The following is a 25,856-nucleotide window of genomic DNA, read 5'->3' on the forward strand; positions in this document are numbered from 1 at the left end:
CAAGCATATACTGGCAATGCTTGATATTTAAAGGAATCCTGCAGTGACTCATTTACCTCCTCTGAAAATATGAATAGGTTACAAAGATTGGCTACAACTCTGGTCACATAAATGAGATTCAAAGATTACTCAAGTAAAAGAAAGATCTCAACCTCCTTCTACTTTGGCTAGACTTTCTTCCCAAGACTAAAAAATGATACTTCCTCCTCAGTCTCCTTCCATATCTGAAATCTTTCCTGCGACATGAAAGGCACTTTTATTAGGTGTAGCATCTATTAAAATTCAAAAGCCAGGGTAGAATTTGCTGGAAAAAGTAATAACACTAGCCTAGTAGGCATTACTTATAAGGACTTCTTTCCTTTAATATAAAAGTATAGTAACTACAGCAGTTCAATGTACAAATACAAAAAAGTTCTCATACTAAAAAAAAAGTACCATAATACTTTACATACAAAAACTGTTCAACGAGAATGATTTAAATATATCTATTCTTCTCCAGATCTGGAAGACACAAATGTGAAGTTCTGAAACTGTATTATTGCTGAGAACCTGTGCCCAGGAACACCGTGTTTTTCCCTCTTTCCACCCTCATCCCAGCCCTACCTTCAGAGTCCCCTGAGCTTGGACCATGAGCCAAGAGCATCCCTGAAGATAACCAGAGCCAAATGTTTACTCAATGGAAGTCATTATTCAGTGAGCTGTTGTTTACCATAAACTATGAAAAGCATGTTTTAAGCCCAGCCAAGATTAAATCCAAACAGAGGTTTTCCCATCCCCTGATTTGCTACTAGCGCTGCTTTTGTTGGACCCAGCTTTGGAGCCTACTTTGGCCTTTTTTCCCCGGGGACCATGGGGATTGTTTTGGTGACTATAGGCCTGTATTGCTAGATCCAAGCGTTCTTGAGCCATTCTGATCTCCCGCTGCAGAGTCTCCAGGTCAGCTGGGAGGTTCTCCTCATGGCTGCCATACTGTTGTTCCTGGGCAATGTTGGCTTTGTTTTGCTTGTAGGCAATCTTAGCATTGGACAATTCAGTGTACTGGATTTGATCTGGCTTGACAGCAATGTTATAGCCAGGAGGAGCAGATGGTGTATTCCAAGTGAAAGGATAATTATAAGCACCCGGATCTTCAAGTTCTCTCCTTTTACTGTTTAGTGAGTCTCGAATGGTCCCAAACCCTAAATGAAGCATCTCCCAAATGTTAAGCAACAGGCAAAGGCCTGTAACACCATACATTATCAGAAGGAAGATGGTCTTTTCAGTAGGTCTGGAAATAAAGCAGTCTATCTTATGAGGGCAAGGACGTCTGTTGCACACATATAATGGGTGGACTTGGAAGCCATACAGAAAATATTGCCCTATCAGAAAACCCACCTCAAACACAGTCCTTGCGAGCAGCTGCAGCACATAGATTTTCATGAGTCCATCCTCCCGAATCCGTCGTCTACCATCATGCTTGGGTTTAGGTTGGGTCTGCTCTTTATTTTCCTTTTCACTTTCTAATTCCATTTCTGGATACATCATGGGATCCTCTTCATGGTCCTCTTCTGTTTCTTCCAGAGCCCGGTGTTGTTTCCAACGCATTGCATAGGGTTTGCTCCGAGCTGCCTTCTTGTCTGCTTCACCGTGCTCCATTTTGGCAATCTTATGAATGGCGTAGCCCAGGTACATCACTGAAGGAGTGGCCACCAGGATGATCTGGAAAACCCAGAAGCGCACATGGGAGAGGGGTGCAAAGGCATCATAGCAGACATTCTCACAGCCCGGCTGCTCTGTGTTGCACACAAATTTGCTTTGTTCATCATAATAGATGGACTCTCCTCCTACAGCTGTAAGAACAATCCGGAAGACGATCAAAACAGTGAGCCAGATCTTCCCCACAAATGTAGAATGGTTGTGAATTTCCTCCAGCAGGCGAGTCAGGAAGCTCCAACTCATGGTGACTGAATTGGTTTGCCCTGATAAAAGTGGAAAAATACCAAAGGAAAACCAACAAATGTTAAAATCTCAATTTAATCTGTGGTAGCTCTAGGAACTACTTTTTACATACTGAAATCCCTTCAAGTCTCATACTGGGACAAATGTTAGACTGAGTAGCATCTCACTCTCTCCTACCCTTAGGTACGACTATTCACATCAGTCTATGAGCACTTGTTTGGGCCGATAGGCTCCTGGAAAGTTTGGTTTGCTTTAATATCCTCCCTGGTTTAAAAAGTAGAATTGTGGCAGGTGTGGTTGATCACAACTATAATCTCAGCACTTCGGAAAGCTGAGGTGGGAAGATCCCTTGAGGCCAGAAGTTCAATACCAGCCTGGGCAACATATCAAGATCCCATCTCTTAATTTTTTTTTTTCTTTTGACAGAGTCGCATTATGTCACCCTCGGTAGAGTGCTGTGTTGTCACAGCTCACAACAACCTCAAACTTTTGGGCTTACGCGATACTCTTGCCTCAGCCTCCCAAGTAGCTGGGACTACAGGCGCCTACCACAATGCCCAGCTATTTTTTGGTTGCACTGTCATTGTTGTTTAGCAGGCCCAGGCTGGGCTCGAACCTACCAACCTCAGTGTATGTGGCTGGCGCCCTACTCACTGAGCTACCAGCACTGACTCTTAAAAAAAATTTTTTTTTTAATCAGCCAGGGCTTGGCGCCCGTAGCACAGTGATTACAGCGCCAGCCACATACACCAACGGTGGCAGGTTCGAACCCAGCCTGGGCCAGCTAAAAAAACAATGACAAGGGTGGCGCCTGTGGCTCAAGGAGTAGGGCGCCAGTCCCATATGCCAGAGGTGGCGGGTTCAAACCTAGCCCCGGCCAAAAACCAAAAACCAAAAAAAAAAAAAAAAAAACAATGACAACTGCAATAAAAAAATAGCCAGGGGTTATGGCAGGCACCTGTAGGCACAGGTATTTGGGAGGCGGAGGCAAGAGAATCACTTAAGCCCAAGAGTTGGAGGTTGTTGTAAGCTGTATGCCACTCTACTGAGGGCAACATAGTGAGACTCTATCTCAAAAAAACAAACAAACAAAAAAAATCAGCCAGATGCCATGCGCGGTGGCTCACATCTATAATCCTAATGCTTTTGGAAGGCCAAGGCGGGTGGATTTCTTGAGCTCAGAAATTCGAGACCAGCCTGAGCTACAGTGAGACCCCGCCTCTAAAAATAGCCAGGCATTGTGGTGAGCACCTATAGTCCCAGCTACTTGGGAGGCTGAAGCAAGAGAATCTCTTGAGCCCAAGAGTTTGAGGTTGCTGTGACCTATGAGGCCAGGGCATCAAAGTGAGGCTCTGCCTTTAAAGAAAAAAAAAAAATCAGCCAGGTGTGGCAGCATACACCTATAGACACTTATAGTCCTAAGTACTCAGGAGGCTGAGGCAGAAGAATCCCTTGTACTCAGGAAGATTCTTTATTTTTGAGACAGAGTCTCACATGTTGCCCTGGGTAGAATGCCATGCGTCATATCTCAAAGCAACCTCAAACTCTTGGGCTTAAGTAATCCCTTTGCCTCAGCCTCCCAAATAGCCGAGTCTACAGGTACCTGCCACTACGCTCAACTAGTGTTTCCATTTTCAGTAGAGATGGGGTGTCACTCTTTTGCTCAGACTGGTCTTGAACTCCTGAGCTCAAATGATCCACCCACCTCAGCCTCCCAAAGTGCTAGGATTACAGGCGTGATTACCTCACACAGCTGAGCTCAGGAGTTTGAGGTTGCAGTGAACTATGATCACATCACTGCACTCTAGACTGGGTGACAGAGTATGACCCTGTCTCTTAAAAAAATAAAATTACAGCTATCATTTATTGAGATATATGTCTTAGATGTAGTATATTGGTTTTTTTACATATACTATTATTTCGTGAGACCTTCAGAACTTTCCCTGTGAGATAAAGAAACAACACCCAGGTGTAGTCATTCAAGTCCAGCTGCAGAAAAACCACCACTGAGAACATAAAGAGGACACTTGGTTTTTATTCCACTGTGAAGAGGTAGCTTATTAGGAAATAAAACTGTGGACCAGGAGACGAAGTATTAAAAGGAATTAAGGAGATGTTACAGCTACAAACTACTAGCAATGATTAAGAACTAAAACAAAAGACAGAAAGGAACTAGGAAGACACTCCCTGGTCAGGCTGCATAGCATAGCAGATTCTGGTTTTACTTAGAAGCCCACAGTAAATGATCTTGCAACAAATATCATAGCCTTTTACTATATAACAGAATTTATAAATTATATTTCTGCATCTTATTTATGGTAGATGATAAAACAGTGTTTTATTTTTTTATAGTTTCACTGTTGCCCTGGGTAGAGTACTGTGGTATCATAGATCACAGCAACCTCAAACTCCAGGGCTCAAGCAATCCTCTTGCCTCCACCTCAAAAACAGTTGGGACTATAGGCACCCACCACAATGTGTGGCTAGTTTTGCGTTTTTAGTAGAGAGAGGATCTTGTTCTTGCTCAGGCTGGTCTCAAACTCCTGAGCTCGAGTGATCCATGTGCCTCGGCCTCCCAGAGTGCTAGGATTACAGGCATGAGTCACCGATCCTGGCCATAAAACAGCATTTTCAAGGATAATTTTATTCTGAGATTTTTAGATCTATGTCCAGGATTTTTAGATCTATGTCCAGGATCCAGGTAAAAACCACTCAAATGAGATAATATATGCAAAATCTCTAACACAGCCCCTGGAACAAAGTACACTTAGCTTTTTAAATTGTCCCACTTTATTTCTGCAGATTAGAGGACATCTGTCACAATACCAAAGAAATTTAAATATACTTTACCTGTTATCCAGAACTTCTGTTACCCAAACTGTTCTTAGAGAAATGATGTTTTTGCTTGTAACTTTTCCAGATTCCCTCTGGAAGAAAAAAAGAAAAGAGCAGGTCATAAGCTTTCTCCTACAGAAAACAATGAATCACTAAAATGCCATTTTCAGGAAGAAACAAAGTTTTCTATGTACCAAAGGAATCAATCAGAAGGAGATGGAAATAGGCCTGAGTTCGAATACGAATCTTTCCTTCTCCCCATTATGTATATAGGGAAGAAACTAGCTGACAGTGACCCAAAGATTCTTAAGTCATTGTATTCTAAGAAAATATGACAGGAAGAAGAGTCATTTGTGGAAATCCAAAGCAGAAGAACCCCCAAGCAGGTCACTAAAAGCTCTGCAAAAATCTTCACCCTGCTTGCTCTATTCCCTATAGTAGCCAAAACCCTCTCACTGGGATTTGAACAGCCAACTAAGAGCAAGCTGTTTAGCTAAAACACCCCAACAGCTGGCTCTCTGCCACTGGGACTCCCAGCTCACAGCAGGTGATTTACAGATTCAACTGCTCACAAATAGTCACAGAAAGAGAACACCTGCAATCTGTACTGGAGTAAAATTCAAAACAAATTCCAAGACAAATTATTGCTCATTATCAAGTTCTGCCAACCCTGAATAGTAATAGCCAAAAACCATCCATAAGGTGCAACACTGTTCATTACTATCATTTAATTTAACACAACAATCCCTGAGCATTATGCATTCATAGTAACTTAATTTAAAAGGTTTTGCTTTCTTTTTCTTTACATACAGGTAAAAAAAACTGGAACAATTTCCAAAAGACTAATGAAGAAGCAAAAAAAAAGTGTAGGCATCTACATAGCATGCAGGCATCAAGATTTATATATAAAGATCTCACCGCAAGACCAAGTACAACTTCTATTTCTAGCCCTGTTTTCCAACTAAGCTCACTTCTCCTTTTCCTGCTCTCACTAAATACGTAAGTTATAAAACCACAAAACAAGAAGTAAACTTCATAACAGAGTTCCCTGTAGGCTCAGATTTTCCCCAAACACCACATCTAAGCATTTTCCCCAATCCCTGAAATTCTACTTGGTCCAATAAGCCATAGTCATGAAAATACAATTGTTAATTAGTCAGAAAACTCACCCTCTATACCTCTATCCTTATCGAAGATAAATAGGTTTTTTGTTTGTTTGTTTGTTTTCTAGAGACAGAGTCTCACTTTATGGCCCACGGTAGAGTGCCATGGCATGACACAGCTCACAGCAACCTCCAACTCCTGGGCTTAAGCGATTCTCTTGCCTCAGCCTCCCGAGTAGCTGGGACTACAGGCGCCCGCCACAACGCCCCGCTATTTTTTGGTTGCAGTTCAGCAAGGGCCGGGCTTGAACCCGCCACCCTTGGTATATGGGACCGGCGCCTTACCGACTGAGCCACAGGCGCCCCCCCCCTTTTTTTTTTTCAGTTTTTGGCTGGGGCCGGGTTTGAACCCACCACCTCTGGTATATGGGGCCGGTGCCCTACTCCTTGATTCACATGCGCCGCCCCCTTTTTTTTTTTTTTGAGACAGAGTCTCACTAGATTGCCCTCGGTAGAGTGCCATGCATGGCATCATAGCTCAACAGCAACCTCCAACTCCTGGCCTCAAATGATCCTCTTGTCTCAGCCTCCCAAGTAGCAGGAACTACAGGCACCTGCCACAACACCCAACTAGTTTTTTTTTTCCTTCTTCTTCTTATTTTCTTTATTCAAAAAAACATGGAACGCTTCACGAATTTGCGTGTTATCTTTGCGCAAGGACCATGCTAATCTTCTCTGTATCATTCCAATTTTAGTGTATGTGCTGCCAAAGCGAGCACACACCCGGCTAGTTTTTAGGGATGAGTCTTGCTCTTGCTCACGCTGGTCTCTGAACTCCTGACCTCCAGCAATCCACCCTGTCTCAGCCTCCCAGAGTGCCAGAATGTACAGGTGGGAGCCACCATGCCCAGCCTAATGGGGCTCTTTTAAATAATTATTGCTATGGGGCAGTGCCTGTGGCTCAGTGGGTAGGGCACTGGCCCCATCTACGGAGGGTGGCAGGTTCAAACCCGGCCCAGGCCAAACTGCGACAAAAAAATAGCTGTGCATTGTGGTGGGCGCCTGTAGTCCCAGCTACTCGAGAAGTTGAGGCAAGAGAATCGCCTAAGCCAGGAGTTGGAGGTTGCTGTGAGCTGTGTGATGCCATGGCACTCTACTGAGGGTGATAAAGTAAGACTGTCTCTACCAAAAAAAAAATTACTGCTATTAAAGAATTTCTCAACAATTCAGCATCTCATGCAATAACTTTTTTTGGTGGAAGGAATTGGTGATCACCCCTTTGAAGCTTATGTAAATTAAAGCAGTAATTTTCTTTTTTTCGAGACAAGAGTCTCAAGCTGTCACCCTGGGTAGAGTGCCATGATGTCACAGCTCATAGCAACCTCAAACTCTTGGGCTTACATGATCCTCTTGCCTCAATTTTTCTATTTTTAGTAGAGACGAGGTCTCACTTTTTGCTCAGGCTAGTCTCAAACCTGTGAGCTCAAGCTATCCACCTGCCCTGGCCTCCCAGAGTACTAGGATTAATAATAATAATTTTTATTATTAAATTAAAAGCCACCACACCCAGCCTAATTAAATTATTTTCGAAAGCGGGTAAAAGCAAAGGATATTCTTTTTGTTTTGGATCAACATAATTTAAGTGCACTGTAGAAGTTTAACTATAGATTCAAGTGTGCTGTGAGATAAAAAAGGTTGAAAAACACTGCCTTAGAGTTGGTATTCCATGCGCATTCATAAAAGCCATAGCATTCTATACCTATATCCTGAAAAGTCTTTGGAATGGGTATCCCTATAGTTTATGCTCTTCACCACAAAATGTCAATGAGGGGGTGGGGGATCTGAATACTCAGTCTTCAGTATAGTAGATATACATAGATTAATTCACTTTCTTTCTCTTAATATAATTCTACAGTGGGGAAAGAAATAATAAAACATAACATGAAAACAAACACACAAAAACCACAATCGCAGCTACTTAAAAATGTTTTGGTTTTCCATACTTCTGGTCTTTGTCCATATGAAATCCTGTGCCAACTATAAATGGCATTAATTTACAAAGTTCTAATTTGCAAAGAGATCTAGTAGTACAAACAAACTTGTCTTGATATAAATTGTTGTTGTTTGTTGTTGTTATTATTATGAGAGACAGAGTCTTGTTCTGTCACTAGAGTGCCAGGGCCTCAGCCTACCACCACAGAGCAACATCAAACTCCTGGGTTCAAGCAATCCTACTTCAGCCTCCCAAGTAGTTGGGATTACAGGTACCGGCCTCTACCCTTAGCTAATTTTTCTATTTTTAGTAGAGATGGGGGTGTTGCTTTACTCTAGCTAGTCTGGAACGCCTGAGCTCAAATGATTCTCCTGCCTTGGCTTCCCAGAGTGCTAGGATTACAGGTGTGAGCCACTGTGTCCTGCCCTACATAAATTGTACTTATTTATTATTCACATTTCTTTTTGTATAAATAATGTGCCTGCTATCTTAACTCCAGCACCTCATAAAATGAGTAATGGGTATTTTCTTTCTAAAACAAAGAACCGTGGGCTTCTTAAAGTGAATGGAAGCATCACCATTGTTTTGATCTACAGTACATTTTTCTTTGGTTCTTTTCTCTTTCCAAGTCCTTTTCCTCTCTTTCCAAGTGCCCATTTCTTGCTTTAGGTGGAATGTCAAATAATCCCTGGGTAATGAAAGTATAGTCTGGGAAATGTTTTGAAAATGTTAGTCCTTTAGCCAGTGTGCTGGCAAGCAGCACCTGCAGTCCCAGCTAATCAGGAGGCTAAGACAGGAGAATCACTTGAGCCTAGGAACTTGAAGTTGCAGTGAGCTAAGGTGATGCCACTCCACTCTAACTCAGGCAAGAGACTGTCTCAAAAATAAAAAAGGACGGGAGGAAGAGAGTGGAGGGGGAGGAGGGGGAGGAAGAAGGCAGGAAAGGAGAGGGGATGAGGGGGGAAAGAGGAGGGGGAGGAAGGAAGAGGAGGAGGGGGAAAGAAAGAGGGAGAAGGAGGGGAGAGGAGCAAGGAATAGGGGGAGAAGGAGGAGGAGGAGTAGAGGAGGGGGGAGGGAGAAGGGGGAGGACGGAGGAAGAGGAAGAAAACCAAGGCGGAAGGAGGGGGAGGAAGTAGTTAAGTCATTTCTGTAACTGGTCACTCATTCTCTAGGCAAGCCCCATTTCCCCATAGCTATGTATTAACATGCATTAACAAAACATTAAGAGAATGGCTTACAGTGTTACAGAGTACACTATCCCACTGGAGAGAGAAAAAATAAAATCATTTCAAAAGGAAAAAAGAATGAGTTGAATGGCAGGTTCTGGAATTAACATTTCTAAGCAGAATGTGTCACTGCCAAGTGTGGTCTCACTGTGAAGCAAAGTGTGCTCTTGTTCCACTAAACCTCCTTTTCCTCTATTATTTACCTCAGTTCTCAGGTGCCTAAGATTTAGGACACAGTCTCCTTTGCTGATTTCCCTGCTTCTGAAAACAGATACAGTGTAGGAGGTGAGAGTGTGCAATTCACCTGTGAATGGCTTACATAAAGAAATTAAAAGAAAAAAAAAAAAAAAAGGGTGGCACCTGTAGTTCAAGCGGCTAAGGCGCCAGCCACATACACCAGTGCTAGCGGGTTCAAATCTGGCCTGGGCCTGCCAAAACAATGACAACTACAACCAAAAAAATAGCCGGGCGTTGTGGAGGGTGCCTGTAGTCTCAGCTACTCGGGAGGCTGAGGCAAGAGACTTGCTTAAGCCCAGGAGTTTGAGGTTGCTGTAAGCTATGATGCCACAGCACTCTACCCAGGGCAATAGCTTAAGGCTGTCTCCAAAAAAAAAAAAAAAAAAATCATTTCTTTTTTTTTTTTTTTAGAGAGAGAGTCTCACTTTGTCACCCTTGGTAGAGTCCCATGGCGTCACAGCTCACAGCAACTTCCAACTCCTGGGTTTAAGCGATTCTCTTACCTCAGCCTCCCAAGTAGCTGGGACTACAGGCGCCCGACACAACGCCCGGCTTACTTTTTGTTGCAGTTTGGCCGGGGCTGGGTTTGAACCCACCACCCTCAGTATATGGGGCCGGCGCCCTACTCATTGAGCCATAGGCACCGCCCCCAAAAAAATCATTTCTATACTCTATCTATAAATGGAAAATGACATAGAGGAAGCCAAACACCTCAATGACTTTTGCTAATTAGCAAAGCCCCAAGTAATTTATATGTTAACTTAGCCTTTACTAAATGCAAAATGGTATTTCAAAATTATGCCAATCTGCATATTTGGTGATACAACAGGACACACTCCCCCCAATAAGTCCACCTCCTTTGTGGGCTATTCCCATTCTTTTGCCCATAGTAGAATGTACTCTTTTTGTTTTTCTTTTAGAGACAGAGTCTCACTTTATCGCCCTCGGTAGAGCGCTGTGGCATCACAGCTCACAGCAACCTCCAACTCCAGGGCTTAGGTGATTCTCTTGCCTCAGCCTCCCGAGTAGCTGGGACTACAGGTGCCGGCCACAACGCCCAGCTATTTTCTTTTTGCAGTTTGGCCGGGGCTGGTTTCGAGCCCACCACCGTCCACATATGGGGCCGGCGTCCTACCCACTGAGCCACAGGCGCTGCCCCCTGTAGAATGCATTCTTGGTAATAGTACAGATATTAACCATTTGACGTTTAATGCAAACACTGTCTCAGTCTATTGTCTTCCTTCAAATTTTATTATTTTTATAGAACCACACTGAATTTCTTTTCTTTTTTTGGAGATAGAGTCTCACTCTTGTTGCCTAGGTTAGAGTGCTATGGCATTGGCCTAGCTCACAGCAATTGCAAACTTCTAGATTCAAGGGGTCCTCCTGCCTCAGCCTCCTGAATAGCTGAAAATGTGAGCGCCTGTCACAATGCCTGGCTAATTTTTTTTTTCTATTTTTTCTAGAGATAGGGTCTCACACTTGCTCTGGCTGGTCTTGAATTCCTGAGCTCAAGCAATCCTCCCGCCTCTGTCTCCTAGAGTGTTAGGATTATAGGTGTGAGCTACCTGAGTCCCAGTCAATTTCTTAAATAAAAGGTGAGAAAAAGTTATTTTTATAGAATGGCTTTTACTTTATTTATTTATTTATTTATTTATTTAGAGACAGAGTCTCACTCAGTCGCCCTGGGCTTGAGTGCCGTAGTGTCATAGCTCACAGCAACCTCAAACTCTTGGGCTTAAGCGATTGTTTTGCCTCAGACTGTCTTTTACTTTAAAAATAAAAAGGATGCTGCAATTCATGGTAACCCATAATTCAAAAGATTCACACACACAAAAAGACCCATGTACTGAAGAAAATTATGTTTGCTTACATAATATTTATTGGACAGAAACCAAACGTGCTATTTTTATTCTATTTCCCAAATAACAAATCTACCTTGTCTTGCATTGGAATATAGAATTTTAAAAACCAGGGTGGCGTCTGTGGCTCAACGGAGTAGGGCACTGGCCCCATATGCCGGAGGTGGTGAGTTCAAACCCAGCTCCGGCAAAAAATAAAACAAACAAAAAAAAACAGCAAAAAAAAAAAAAAAAAAAAAGAATTTTAAAAACCAGTTGGGATTTACATGGTAATAACTTATGTAATTCCCTCCCAAATTCTTTTTTTTTTGTCCCCAAATTCTTTTTATTTCAAGGCTATCAGTTATAGCCTAACAGGAACATATCAACTGAGGCATTTTTCTGTAAAACAGAGCTCACAGAAGTTTTGAAGATTACACGTAAAGCACATTATTTGAATTATCTCAGGAGGTAGAGTCTATTATTAGACTCATTTTAAAGATGAGATGAGGCCCAAAAGTTTATAAAATTTGCCCAAGATCTAGTTTGTGACATCAAATAGCAAAGCCAGAATTTATAGTTAGCCAGTCTTGCTCTAGAGTTAAGGCTCTTTTTTTTTTTTTTTTGAGACAGAGTCTCACTTTGTCACCTCCATAGAGTGCCATGGCATCATAGCTCATAGCAACTCTTGGGGGCTCAAGCAATTCCTTGGCCTCAGCCTCCCAAGTAACTGGGACTACAGGTACCTGCCACAACTCCAGGCTATTTTTTAGAGACAGGGTCTTGCTCTTGCTCTTGCTCAGGTTGGTCTCGAACCCGTTGAGCTCAGGCAATCTACCTGCCTTGGCCTCCCAGAGTACTAGGATTACGGGAGTGATCCACTGCACCCAGCCTAGAGTTTGAGATTTTAACCACTAGTAAAGAATTACGTTATAGGCCGGGCACAGTGGCTCACACCTGTAATCCTAGCAATCTGGGAGGCTGAGGCAGGTAGATTGTTTGCGCTCAAGAGTCTGAGACCAGGCGGCGCCTGTGGCTCAGTCAGTAAGGCGCCGGCCCCATATGCCGAGGGTGGCGGGTTCAAACCCAGCCCCGGCCAAACTAAAACCAAAAAATAGCCGGGCGTTGTGGCGGGTGCCTGTAGTCCCAGCTACTCGGGAGGCTGAGGCAAGAGAATCACTTAAGCCCAGGAGTTGGAGGTTGCTGTGAGCTGTGTGAGGCCACGGCACTCTACCGAGGGCCATAAAGTAAGACTCTGTCTCTACAAAAAAAAAAAAAAAAAAAAAGTTTGAGACCAGCCTGAGCAAGAGTAGACTTTGTCTCTACTAAAACTAGAAAAACTAGCCAGGCACAGTGGCACACACCTGTAGTCTCAGCTACTCAGGAGGCTGAGGCAAAAGAACTGCTCAAGCCCAAGACTCTGAGGTTGCTGTGAGCTGTGATCATTCCACAGCACTCTGTCCAGGGTCACAGAGTAAGACTGTCTAAAATAAATAAACAAATGTGAAACTCTATCTCTATAGAAAACACTTGTACATGAATGTAAAATGAACAAACTGCTGTGGGACATAACAAGACAAACTCTACCTAACGAAATCAAATATTTTGACCTGGTTGCTTGTACCCTCACATTACCCTGAAATAAATTTACTTAAAAAAAAAAAAAATTAAATAGACTCAGTGCCCGTAGCACAGTGGTTACGGCACCAGCCACATACACTGAGGGTGGGAGGTTCAAACCCGGCCTGGGCCAGCCAAACAACTGCAACAACAAAAAACTAAATAGCTGGGCGCTGTGGTGGGTGCCTATAGTCCCAGCTACTCGGGAAGCTGAGGCAAGACAATCACTTAAGCCCAAGAGTTTGAGGTTGCTGTAAGCTGTGATACCACAGCACTCTACCAAGGGTGACAAAGTAAGACTGTCTCATTTAAAAATAAATAAATAAATAAATAAAAATCAAATCAAAACCCTGAAAAAAAAAAACTGTTATATAATCCACACAATGGAATACTACTCAGGAATAAGAATAAACTATTAAAAGGCTCGGCGCCCGTAGCACAGGAGTTACGGTGCCAGCCACATGCACCAAGGGTAGCGGGTTTGAACCCGGCCAGAGCCTGCTAAACAACAATGACAACTGCAACAAAAAAATAGCCGGGTGTTGTGGTGGGTGCCTGTAGTCTCAGCTACCTGGGAGGCTGAGGTAAGAGAATCTCTTAAGGCCAAAAGTGTGAGGTTGCTGTGAGCTGTGACGCCACGGCATTCTACCAATGGTGACACAGTAAGACTGTGTCAAAAAATAATAAAATAAAATAAAAAAGGGGCGGCGCCTGTGGCTCAAGGAGTAGGGCGCCGGTCCCATATGCTGGAGGTGGCGGGTTCAAACCCAGCCCCGGCCAAAAACCACAAAAAAAAATAATAATAATAAAATAAAATAAAATAAAATAAAAAAAGAATAAACTATTGATACATTCAGCATGGATGAATCTCAAGATAACCAGGTTGAATGAAAGAAGTAAAAAAGAATACATACAGATGATTCCATTTATACATTTTTTGTAACGTTCTAGAAAATACAAACTAATCTTTGATGATATAAAGCAGGTAAGTAGTTATCTATTGATAGGTTAGAGGCAGAGTGCAAAGTGGAGTAAGAAAAGTCAATCTTGCTACTTTTCTCTCTCTCTACCACCAAACTATCAGAAAATACTATCAGTTCTATCTTCAAACTATATCTACAATTTAACACTGAACCACCTCCATGCCTATCACTGATTTTAAGCCCCTTTCATCTGTCACCAAGACTACTGTAAAAACAAAGCCTCTAACTCAGTGGTTCTCAACCTACTTAATGCCGCGACCCTTTAATACAGTTCCTCATGTTGTGGTGAACCCCAACCATAAAATTATTTTTGTTGCTACTTCGTAACTGTAATTTTGCTACTGTTATGAAATCATAATGTAAATATCTGATATGCAGGAGACCCCGAAAGGGGTCATGACCCACAGGTTGAGAACCGCTGCTCTAACTGGTCCTTAGCCTGTGCCCTAGCTCTCTCCCGAAAGCAACAAGAATAAAGATTTTACAAGGTACATTAGGGCCAGGTGCTGTGGCTCATGCCTATAATCCCAGCACTCTGGGAGGCTGAGACAGGAGGATCCCTTGAGTTCAAGAGTTCTCCTGAGACCAGTCTAAGCAAGAGTGAGACCCCATCTCTACTAAAAATAGAAAAAAATAGTTGGCTTTGTGGCAGGCACCAATATTCCAGCCACTTATGAGGCTGAGGCAGAAGGATCATTTGAACACAGGAGTTTGAGGTTGTCGTGAGCAAGACTGAGGCCACAAGCACTCTAGCTGTAGCAACAGAATGAGACTGCCCCCCCAAAAAAACAAAACACATCAGAAGTAGGTTATTAGACCATTTTCTTCTCTTCTGCTCAAAACTCTCTAGTAGTCTGTACTCCTACCACTGTGTGAAGTTGAAGCGGGTGGATTACTGGAGCTCACAGAGTTCAAGACCAGTCCAAGCAAGAGGGAGACTTAGTCTCTAAAAATTAGCTGGGCATTGTGGCAAACACCTATAGTCCCAGCTACTCCAGAGGCTGAGGCAAGAGAATCGCTTGAGCCCAAGAGTTTAAGGTTGCTATGAGTTATGATGCCACAGCACTCTGCCCAGGTAGCCAAAGTGTGATTCTGTCTCAAAAAACCTCTAATAGCCAGGCGCGGTGGCACGTGCCTGTAGTCCCAGCTACTCAGGAGGCTGAGACAGGAGGATTGCTTAAGTCCAAGACTTATGGGCTATCATGCGCTATGTCGATCGAGTGTTTGCACTAAGTTTTGCGTCAATGTGGTGACCTCTCAGGAGCCAGGGGCCACCCGGTTGTCTAAGGAGGGGTGAACTGGCCCAGGTGGGAAACGGGGCAGGTCAAAGCTCCCATGCTGATCAGTAGTGGGACTGCACCTGTGAATAGCCACTGCACTCCAGCCTGGGCAACACAGTGAGAGCCCATCTCTAAAAAAAAAATAAATAAATAATAAAGAAAAAAATCTCTCTAGTAGTAGCTTCCCATCACACTTGGAATAAAATCCAAAATCTTTCTTTCCACAGTTTACAATGTCCTTTATCAGTTCACTTTCTGATCTTACCCAATTCCTTTTCTCTCTTGCTCATTCTGCTTTATTAACATACACTTACATCCTCTTTGTTCCTCCCATCATAAGAAAATGCTATGCTTTTGCCTTAGAATCTTTCCCCTTGGGTGGCGCCTGTGGCTCAAGGAGTAGGATGCCGGTCCCATATGCCAGAGGTGGTGGGTTCAAACCCAGCCCCGGCCAAAAACCACAAAAAAAAAAAAAAGAATCTTTGCCCTTATTATTTTCACTGCTTAGAGTAACTCTTTACAGATACTAACAGGACTCTCTCTTACTTCATTGAAGTTTTGCTCACATGTCACCTTCCAATTTTTTTTTTTTTTTTTGAGACAGAGTCTTACTCCATCATCTTGGCTAGAGTGCCATGGCATCATGGCTCACAACAACCTCAAATTCTTGGGCTTGAACAATCCTCTTACCTCAGGCTCCCAAGTCGCTAAGACTATGGACGCCTGGAACAACACCCAGCTAGTTTTTCTATTTTTAGTAGAGATGGAGTCTCCCTCTTCTCAGGCTGGTCTCGAATTCCTGAGCTCAGGCTATCTGTCTGCCTCAGTTTCCCAGAGTGCTAGGATTACAGGCGTGAGCCACCATGCCTGGCCCCTAGACAACTTCTAACAGCTCCTGTGATTCTCCAGCCTTTTTTCTTAGTTGTAAATTTCTTCATAGCACTTAATCCACACATTTACATATATGTATGTAATTATATATTCTTTTATTTATTTACTTTTTGAGACAGAGTCTCACTATGTCACCTTTGGTAGAGTGCCACAGCATCACAGCTCACAGCAATCTCAAACTCTTGGGCTTAAGTGATTCTCTTGCCTCAGCCTCTCAAGTAGCTGGGATTACAGGCACCCACAACACCTAGCTATTTTTTTGTTGCAGTTGTCATTGTTGTTTAGCAGGCCCAGGCCAGGCTTGAACCCTCCACCCTCAATGTATGTGGCCGGTGCCCTACCCACTGAGCTATGGGCACCACCCTAAATTTTTTTATTTTGTAATTTTATTGCCTAGTTCCTCCACTTGAATGTAAGCTACCTAATGGCAGGGACTCTGTTTTTTTTATCACCAGTTATCCAAAACCCCAGGGCCTGGCAAATGGTAGTGGATTCTCATTAAATATCTGATTAGTAAATGCGAGTACTTATAGAATTATCCCAATTTTCTGAAAACAAAATTTATGCCAAGAAAAAACAGTCCTGGAAGGCTATAAACCAATCAATACCTGCTCTACTTTCTCTCTTCTCCAGCCTGTCTTCTACATCTCCACCAGAATTCTCTCTCTAAAATGGATGTGTTCCTCCTCTGCAGAAAAGCTACTAATGAAGGTGGCTCCTCACATCAGTGGAAGCAAAGATGGAATTTTTAATTAATGGTGTTTGGGCAACAGGATAATCACCTACAAAAAAAGATAAAAGGAGAATTCACACCTAACATCAGACATTTGGATAACCACCAATTAAAGTATTTAAATATAAAAATAGAAACCATAAAAAGTAATAGAAAAAACATGGCTGATATTTGTCATAATTCTGGGAAATGGAAGAGACCCCTGCCCAAAAACATTTTGATAAATGAGTACAAAAAAATGAAGTCTCCATGGTTTTAAAAAACACACCATAACAAATAATACTTGGGGGGGAAGGCTTCATAACTCCTTTATAGGTAAAGAGCTGATCTCCCTAATATATTAAAAGCTCCAACAAATCTACAAGGAAAACTACAAAAACAGCCAACAAAACAATACAAAATGGTTATGTATGGTCAAGGGACATGAACAGACATTGCCCCCCCCCAAACAAATTTCCCTTAAATATATAATGTACAACATGGATGAAACTTCAAACTATAATGGTAAGTGAAAGAAGCCAGATATAAAATACTCACATATTGTATGATTTCATTTATATGAAATGTCCAGAATAGGCAAATCCATATAGACAGAAAATAGATGGACAGTTGTCAGGAGCTGGAGGGAATGGAGAGTGATTACTAATGGGTATGGGGTTTCTTTTGACGGTGATGAAAATACTCTGAAATCTGGAAGGACGTGGTGGCTCATGCCTGTAATCCTAGCACTCTGGGAGGCCCAGGAGGTTGGATTGCTTGAGCTCAGGGGTTTGAGACCAGTCTGAGCAAGAGACCCTGTCTCTACTAAATATAGAAAAACTAGCTGGGCGTGGTGGTGGACCCAGCTAGTTGGGAGGCTGTAGTCCCAGCTACTTGGGAGGCTGAGGCAAGAGGGACTGCTTAAGCCCAAGAGTTTGAGGTTGCTGTGAGGTGGAACACCACAGCACTCTACCTGGGGTGACAGAGTGAGACTCTGTCTCAAAAAAACAACAACAATAAAGGGAAAATATTCTGAAATTAGAGGTAATAGTAACATACCTTGTAAATATATTAAAAATTAACGAATTGTACACTTTAAAGGTTGGATTTATATGTGTGTGTGTGTGTGTGACAGACACACCCTTTGTAGCCCGTGGTAGAATGCCATGGCGTCACAGCTCACAGCAACCTCAAACTCCTGGGCTCAAGAGATACTCTTGCCTCAGTCTCCTGAGTAGCTGGGACTACAGGCGTCCACCAAAATGCCCAGCCACTTTTAGAGATGGTGTCTGGCTCTTGCTCACACTAGTCTGGAATTCCTGAGCTCAGGCAATCCACTTAAAGGGTGGATATTAAGGCATGTGAATTATGCCTCAATATTTAAAAACCTACTCTGAGGTACAATTTTTTTCTTCTCATATTGGCAAAAATCCAAAAATTGGGGAAGCTATATAGAAGAAGAATCTTATACATTGTTGAGAGAAGCGATATAACTCTATTACAATTTGCCAATATTTAACAAAATTACAGGTGCATCTATCCTTTAATTTTGTAATCTCACCTTTGGAAATTGCATCAATAAATATCTACCTAAGTACAAGCATTTTTTTTAAAGAAACAATGATAATGCCCACTGACAAGAGAACAATTAAATGTACTATGGCATATCTCTGTAATAGAGTATCATGTGGCTTTCAAAAATAATGGCTCACACACACACACAAAAATAATAATAATGGCTCAGCGCCCATAGCTCAGTGGTTAGGGCGCCAGCCACACAGACAAGGGGCGGGGTGGTGGTGGTGAGGGGGTGAGGGAGGTGGCAGGTTCAAACCCAGCCCAGGCCTGCTAAACAACAACAACTACAACAACAACAACAAAATAGCTGGGCATTGTGGTGGGCGCCTGTAGTCCCAGCTACTTGGGAGGCTGAGGCAAGAGAATCGCTTAAGCCCAAGAGTTTGAGGTTGCAGTGAGCTATGAAACCATAGCACTCTACCAAGGGTGACATAGTGAAACTCTGTCAAAAAAAAATAAAATAAAATAAAATAAAAAATAAGGAATACTCTTACTGTACAGAAAGACATCCAAGGCCAGGCACAGTGGCTCATGCCTGCAATCCTTGCACTCTGGGAGAGTGAGGTGGGAGGACCCCTTGAGCTCAGGAGTTCACAAGACCAGCCTGAGCAAAAGTGAGATCCGGTCTCTACCAAAAATAGAACAATTACCCAGGTATTGTGGTGGGTGCCTGAATCCGAGCTACTCAGAAGGCTGAGGCAGGAGGATCGCCTGAACCTAGGAGTTTAAGGTTGCTATGAGCTAGGCTGACACCATGGCACTCTAGCCTGGGCAACACAGTGAGATTCTGCCTCAAAACAAACAAAACAAAACAAACAAAAAATACCCTAAAGGCATTTTTCCAAAATTCCACTACCCTAGAGAAAAAAGTTTGTTGAACATTTAAAATCTGTTGGTGGTTCTTTTTGTTAGTTTGTTTTTTAATAGAGTCTCACTTTGTTGCCCTCAATAGAGTACTGTGACACCACAGCTCACAGCAACCTCCAGTTCTCAGGCTTAGGCGATTCTCTTGCCTCAGCCTCCCGAGTAGCTGGGACTAAAGGCGCTCGCCACAATGCCCGGCTATTTTTTTGTTGCAGTTTGCCCGGGGCCAGGTTTGAACCTACCACCCTTGGTATATGGGGCCGGCACCCTACTCACTGAGCCACAGGTGCCGCCCAAAAATATGTTGGTATTTTTAAAAACTTAAAATTATTATTTTTTTTTTGGCCGGGGCTGGGTTTGAACCTGCCACCTCTGGCATATGGGACCGGCACCCTACTCCTTGAGCCACAGGCGCCGCCCTAAAAACTTACAATTCTTAATACTTTATAAGAAGTATCATCTTAATTTGCTCTACTTCAAATTTTTTAAAAAATCACACATTTTCACATAAGCATTTTGAAACCCTTTCCCCCTGGACATCCTCTCGGTTTGCTCCCACTTCATTTATATTATCTCCCTTGGTGAGGCCTTCCCTGACTACCCACCCACTCTATCACTCTCTATGCCCTGCCTTCACTTTGAGTTTTTCCTTCATCTCACTGTCGAATTGTATCTTTTACAGGGTCTTGCTCCATCACCTGGCTAGAGTGCACTGGCATTATCATAGCTCATTGTAGCCTCAAACTGCTAGCCTGGGATTGAGTAATCCTCCTGCCTCAACCTCCCAAGTAGCTGTGACTGCAAGCACCCACCATCACGCCCGACTAATTTTTCTATTTTGTTTTGTTTTGTTTTGAGATAGAGTCTCACTTTGTCACCCTAGGTAGAGTGCTTGGCATCACAGCTCACAGCAACCTCAAACTCTTGGGCTCAAGCAATTTTCCTGCCTCAGCCTCCCAAGTAGCTATCTTTTTGTTATAGTTGTATTTTTTATTTTTTGTGTTTTTTTTTTTTTTTTTTGGCCGGGGCTGGGTTTGAACCCACCACCTCCGGCATATGGGACCGGCGCCCTACTCCTTGAGCCACAGGCGCCGCCCTTGTAATTGTTGTTTAGCAGGCCCAGCCCGGTTTGAACCTGTAGCCCCGATATATGCAGCTGATGCCCCGACCACAGAGATACAGGTGCCAAGACAAATTTTTCTTTTTCTTTTTTGAGACAGTCTCACTTTCTTGCTCCCGGTACAGTGCCATGGAATCATAGCTCACAGCAACCTCATTCTCTTGGGCTTGAGCAATCCCCTTGCCTCAGCTTCCCAAGTAGCTGGGACTACAGGTGCCCGCCACAATGCCCAGCTATTTTTAGAAAGGGGGTCTCGCTCTATATCAGACTGGTCTCAAACTAGTGACCTCTGGCAACCCGCCGGCCTTGGACTCCCAGAGTGTTGGGATTATAGGGATTTCCTATTTTTCATTGAGAGTCTCTCTACCTTGCTCAGGCTAATCTCCCACTCCAAGCCTCAAGCAATTCTCCCACCTCATCCTCCCAAAGTGCTAGGATTACAGGTGTAAGCCATTGTGCCCAGCCTATTCCTTTTGTTTTTTGTTTTGTTTTTTTGAGACAGAGTCTCACTCTGTTACCCAGGCTGGAGTGCAGTGGCCTGATCATAGTTCACTGCAGGCTCCAATTTCTGGGCTCAAGGGATCCTCCTGTCTCAGCCTCCCTAGTAGCTGGGAATACAGCCCACATCACCATTCTAGGCTAATTTCTAAAATTTTTTATAGAGACAGGGTCTTGCTATATTGCCCAGGCTGGTCTTGAACTCCTGCCTCAAGTGATGCTCCTGCCTATATCTCCCAAGTTCTGGAAATATAGATGTAAGCCCCTATGCCTGGCCATATGTCTTTTATCTCTTAATTTATTCATTATCTGTTATCCCCAACAGAGTTTAAAAGCAAATACTTTTTTCTTGCATCCCTGGCACCTAAACAATGAGCACATCCATAGGTGTTCAATAACTATTCACTGAGAGATTTAACAAATTTGAGTCTTTACTCATAGTTTTTTCTTCTATTTTAAAATTGCCTTTCTACAATTTCCTACCGGTAAAAATTTTTATCCTTTACTATCTAGCTGAAAGGTCACTTCAGATTTGCTTGATGTCCTCAATTAATCTCCTCTCCCAGAAAGCCCATAATTTTTCCATTTCACTAATAATCAATGCTTACTCTATTAAATCAATTTTAGTGGTAGTGGTTTCTTCTGCTAGAGTGAGTTTTTTGAGGATACAGTCCTTGTTTTTAATTCTGTGAGCCCTTAGCACCTAAATGCAGGACATAAAAGGCATTCAGTAAATATGTCCTATATTGAATCTAAGATCTGAATATGTTTGCAAGAAGTAGAAAACAAAAATGTTTATTAATATAGTAGTATTACAAAAAAGAATACAATGAATGGACTGGTATAAAACAAAGATATACAGAGAAAAGAAGGGACTAAGTCCTATGAATTAAAAAGTATAGGCTTACTGCAAAAAGCAAGTGGGTCTTTGAAGGATGATTATGGTTTCACCAGGCGGAGCTGGGGTGAGAAGTAAAGGCCAGCCAGGCAGATGGAGAAAATGGTGTGAGGGAAAAGTTGCCCGAGAAGTCTCTTGGACTGGAACACGATGGAGGATGTTTGGGAAGTAGCTGGAGAGAAGGCTGGACAGAGAAGTTAAAGACCAGTTTGCAGAGGACCTTAGCACACTGTGGAACCTGAAATTAATGAAAGTAATGGTAAATTAATGTCCCTCAAATGTTGCCCATGGAGCACTGTCATCAGGGACTATCCAGAGTGCCTAAAGAAAATGCGGATTCCCAGGTCACAGTTCCCAATTCTTACTCCCAGCCTACAAAATCAGAATTTAACTAATCTTCTATGGTTAGACATTTAAGTTGTCTACAACAAGTTTATTATAGTTATATCTTTGTACACATTCCCAATTACAGATATAAATTCCTAAAAGAGCTGTTGAATCAACAGTTGTGCGAATTGTAAAAAATTTTTTGTGTATAAGAATAGGTTGCCCGGGTGCAGTGCCTCACACCTGTAATCCTAGCACCCTTGGGAGACCAAGGCAGGTGGAATGCTCAAAGTCAGAAGTTGGAAGACTAGCCTGAGTAAAGTGAGACCCTATCTCTACTGAAAATAGAAAAACTAGGCCAGGCATGGTGGCTCATGCCTGTAATCCTAGCACTCTGGGAGGCGGAGGCAGGTAGATTGCCTGACCTCATGGTTCGAGACCAGCCTGAGCCAGAGCAAGACCTCATCTACAAAAAAAATAGCCAGGCATTGTGGCAGGTGCCTGTGGTCCCAGCTACTCTGGAGGCTGAGGCAGAAGGATCACTTGAGTCCAAGAGTTTGAGGTTGCTGCGAGGTATGACAACATGGCACTCTACCAAGGGCAACAAAGTAAGACTCTGTCTCAAAAAAAAACGTTTAAAAAGTAGCTGGGCATGGTGGTGGGTACTTGTAGTACTAGATACTTGGGAGACTGAGGCAGGAGGATCACCTGAGCCTAGGAGTTCCAGCTTACAAAGAGCTATGACTATACCACTACACTCCAGCCTGGGTAGCAGAGCAAGATCTTGTCTCAAAAAAAAAGAAAAGAAAAAGAAAAAAAGGAAAAGAAAAGAAATACCATTTTATACCAAACTGGATTGCTAATATTAAAAAAAAAAAAACAGAAGGGCAGCGTCTCTGGCTCAGTGAGTAGGGCGCCGGCCCCATATACTGAGGGTAGTGGGTTCAAACCCGGCCCCGGCCAAACTGCAACAAAAAAATAGCTGGGCATTGTGGTGGGCACCTGTAGTCCCAGCTACTCGTGAGGCTGAGGCAAGAGAATCACCTAAACCCAGGAGTTGGAGGTTGCTGTAAGCTGTGATACCATGGCACTCTACCAAGGGCGACAGCTTGAGACTCTGTCTCAAAAAAAAAAAAAAGACAAAGAAATGAAGGCATGGGGGAGGTGCCTGTGGCTCAAAGGAGTAGAGCACCAGCACAATACGCCAGAGGTGGCAGGTTCAAACCCAGCCCCGGCCAAAAAAAAAAACAACAAACAAAAAACCCTGCAAATAAATAAATAAATATTTATTTAAAAAAAGAAAAAAAGAAATGAAGGCATGGACTTCAGCAGACCTGTGTACACTCATGTTCATAACAGCACTATTCACAATAGCTAGAAGCGACCCAAATGTCCATTGAGAAATGAATAAATTGTGTTACATACATACATTGGAATATTATTCAGCTTGAAAAGGAAATTCTGATGCTACAAATGAATGTGGTAAGTGAAATAACCCAGTCACAAAAAGGATAAATATTGGGGTCCTCAAACTACGGCCCACGGGCCACATGCGACGGTGTGATTATATTTGTTCCCATTTTGTTTTTTTACTTCAAAATAAAATATGTACAGTGTGCATAGGAATTTGTTCATAGTTTTTTTTTTGCAGAGACAGAGTCTCACTTTATGGCCCTTGGTAGAGTGCTGTGGCCTCACACAGCTCAAAGCAACCTCCAACTCCTGGGCTTAAGCGATTCTCTTGCCTCAGCCTCCCGAGTAGCTGGGACTACAGGTGCCCGCCACAACACCCGGCTATTTTTTGGTTGCAGTTTGGCTGGGGCCGAGTTTGAACCCGCCACCCTTGGTATATGGGGCCGGCGCCTTACCGACTGAGCCACAGGCGCCACCCCCATAGTTGTTTTTTTTTTTAACCATAGTCCGGCCCTCCAACGGTCTGAGGGACAGTGAATTGGCCCCCTGTTTAAAAAGTTTGAGGACCTTGGGGCGGCGCCTGTGGCTCAGTCGGGAAGGCACCGGCCCCATATACCGAGGGTGACGGGTTCAAACCCGGCCCCGGCCAAACTGCAACCAAAAAATAGCCGGGCGTTGTGGCGGGTGCCTGTAGTCCCAGCTACTCGCGAGGTTGAGGCAAGAGAATCGCTTAAGCCCAGGAGTTGGAGGTTGCTGTGAGCTGTGTGAGGCCATGGCACTCTGCCGAGGGCCGTAAAGTGAGACTCTGTCTCTACAAAAAAAAAAAAAGTTTGAGGACCCCTGACTTATATAATGTATCTAGAGTAGTCAAATTCATAGAGACAGAAAGTAAAATGGAAGATAAAAGAGTTCTGAAGTTGGATTGTTGGTAGAGGCTACACAAAAATGTGAATGCCACAGAACTACACACTTACAAAATAGTTATGGGCCGGAGCCTAGTGGCTCACGTCTGTAATCCTAGCACTCTGAGAAACTGAAAACCAGGAGGAGTGCTTGAGCTCAGGAACTTGAGACCAGCCTGAGCCAGAGTGAGACCTCATCTCTAAAAATCGCCAGGCATTGTGGCAGGTGCCTGTAGTCCCAACTACTTGAGAGGCTGCAGCAAGATCCCTAGAGCCCAGGAATTTGAGGGTTTTTTGAGCTATGACACGACAGCACTCCAGCCTGGGGCAACTGCCCCACCCCCAAAAAATTACTTATGGCCGGGTATAATAGCCCACCCCCCAAAAATTACTTATGGCTGGGTATAGTAGCTCACATCCATAATTCCAGAACTTTGTGAGGCCAAGGTGAGAGAACTGCTTGAGGCCAAGAGTTTAAGAGCAGCCTAGGCAACATAAGGAGACCCTGTCCGACCCCTATAAACAATTAAAAAATTTAGCCAGGCAAGGTGGTACATGCTTTTAGTGAGAGCTACTTGAGGAGCTGAGATGGGAGATTGCCTGAGCTGAGGAGTTCGAGGCTGCAGAGAACTCTTACTGTATTATTATTATTATTTTTTTTTTTTTTGAGACAGAGTCTGGCTTTGTCGCCTATGGCAGAGTGCCATGGTGTTCTGACTCAGAGTAACCTCTTGGGTTCAAGCAATTCTCTCTTTTTTTTTTTTTTTGTAGAGACAGTCTCACTTTATGGCCCTCAGTAGAGTGCCACGGCATCACACAGCTTACAGCAACCTCTAGCTCTTGGGCTTAAGCGATTCTCTTGCCTCAGCCTCCCCAGTAGCTGGGACTACAGGCGCCCGCCACAACGCCCGGCTATTTTTTGGTTGCAGTTCAGCCGGGGCTGGGTTTGAACCCGCCACCCTCGGTATATGGGGCCGGCGCCTTACCAACTGAGCCACAGGCGCCACCCTCAATTCTCTTATCTCAGCCTCCCAAGTAGCTGGGACTACAGGTGCCCAAGACAATGCCCAGCTATTTTTTTTTTTTAGAGACGAGATCTCACACTTGCTCAGGCTGGTCTTGAACTTGTGAGTGCAGGCAATATACCTGCCTCTGCCTCCCAGAGTGCTAGGATTACTGGTGTGAGCCATTGCACCACCTGGATAGCAGAGCAGGACCCTATTTTTTTTTTAAGTAGATATAAATAGATATTATAGATATATTCATAATAAAAATGTAAAAACCCAAAAAGTTTTAGACTAAAATTCATCCATGCAATAGTATTTACCTACTAATAAGCTTGCAACTTATCACTTTATAGTAAATTTACAAACACTTTTTAAAGACTATAGTTATATTCATGAGATCTTTAATGTAGTTACATGTGCTATACAAAAAAAAAGGAGTAGAGGAAGGTTAACTACAATCATCTGTTAAGTTTAAATATATTTGGGGCACCGGCCCCATATGCCGGAGGTGGCAGGTTCAAACCCAGACCCAGCCAAAAACTGCAAAAAAAAAAAAGTTTAAATATATTTGGCTGGACACAGTGGCTCAC

General features: G+C 43.3%; 1 protein-coding gene and 1 non-coding gene across 6 annotated transcripts in view; both read right to left on the reverse strand.

Moving 5' to 3' along the window:
- Positions 1–341: 341 nt before the first annotated feature.
- The window catches only part of GJC1 (gap junction protein gamma 1), a 46,865-nt gene continuing 21,350 nt past the window's right edge, over positions 342–25,856 (reverse strand). For 3 of the 5 annotated variants that reach the window (XM_053568832.1, XM_053568834.1, XM_053568836.1), the window contains exons 2-3: positions 4,789–4,865; positions 342–1,958 (exon numbers count right to left, since the gene is read on the reverse strand). In XM_053568832.1, coding sequence (XP_053424807.1) covers positions 748–1,938 — 1,191 coding nt within the window. In that variant the 5' untranslated portion in view covers positions 1,939–1,958; positions 4,789–4,865 and the 3' untranslated portion in view covers positions 342–747. Of the gene's footprint in view, positions 1,959–4,788; positions 4,866–16,555; positions 16,730–17,217; positions 17,300–21,627; positions 21,856–25,856 lie in introns of all 5 variants that reach the window. The other 2 variants (XM_053568831.1, XM_053568835.1) reach the window with 1 other exon arrangement.
- On the reverse strand, positions 6,549–6,655 carry LOC128571344 (U6 spliceosomal RNA). The gene has a single exon (XR_008375774.1). It is a non-coding gene; the product is annotated as a U6 spliceosomal RNA (small nuclear RNA).

The sequence above is a fragment of the Nycticebus coucang genome, chromosome 18 (assembly GCF_027406575.1).
Source record: "Nycticebus coucang isolate mNycCou1 chromosome 18, mNycCou1.pri, whole genome shotgun sequence".
Taxonomy (NCBI): Eukaryota; Metazoa; Chordata; class Mammalia; order Primates; family Lorisidae; genus Nycticebus; species Nycticebus coucang.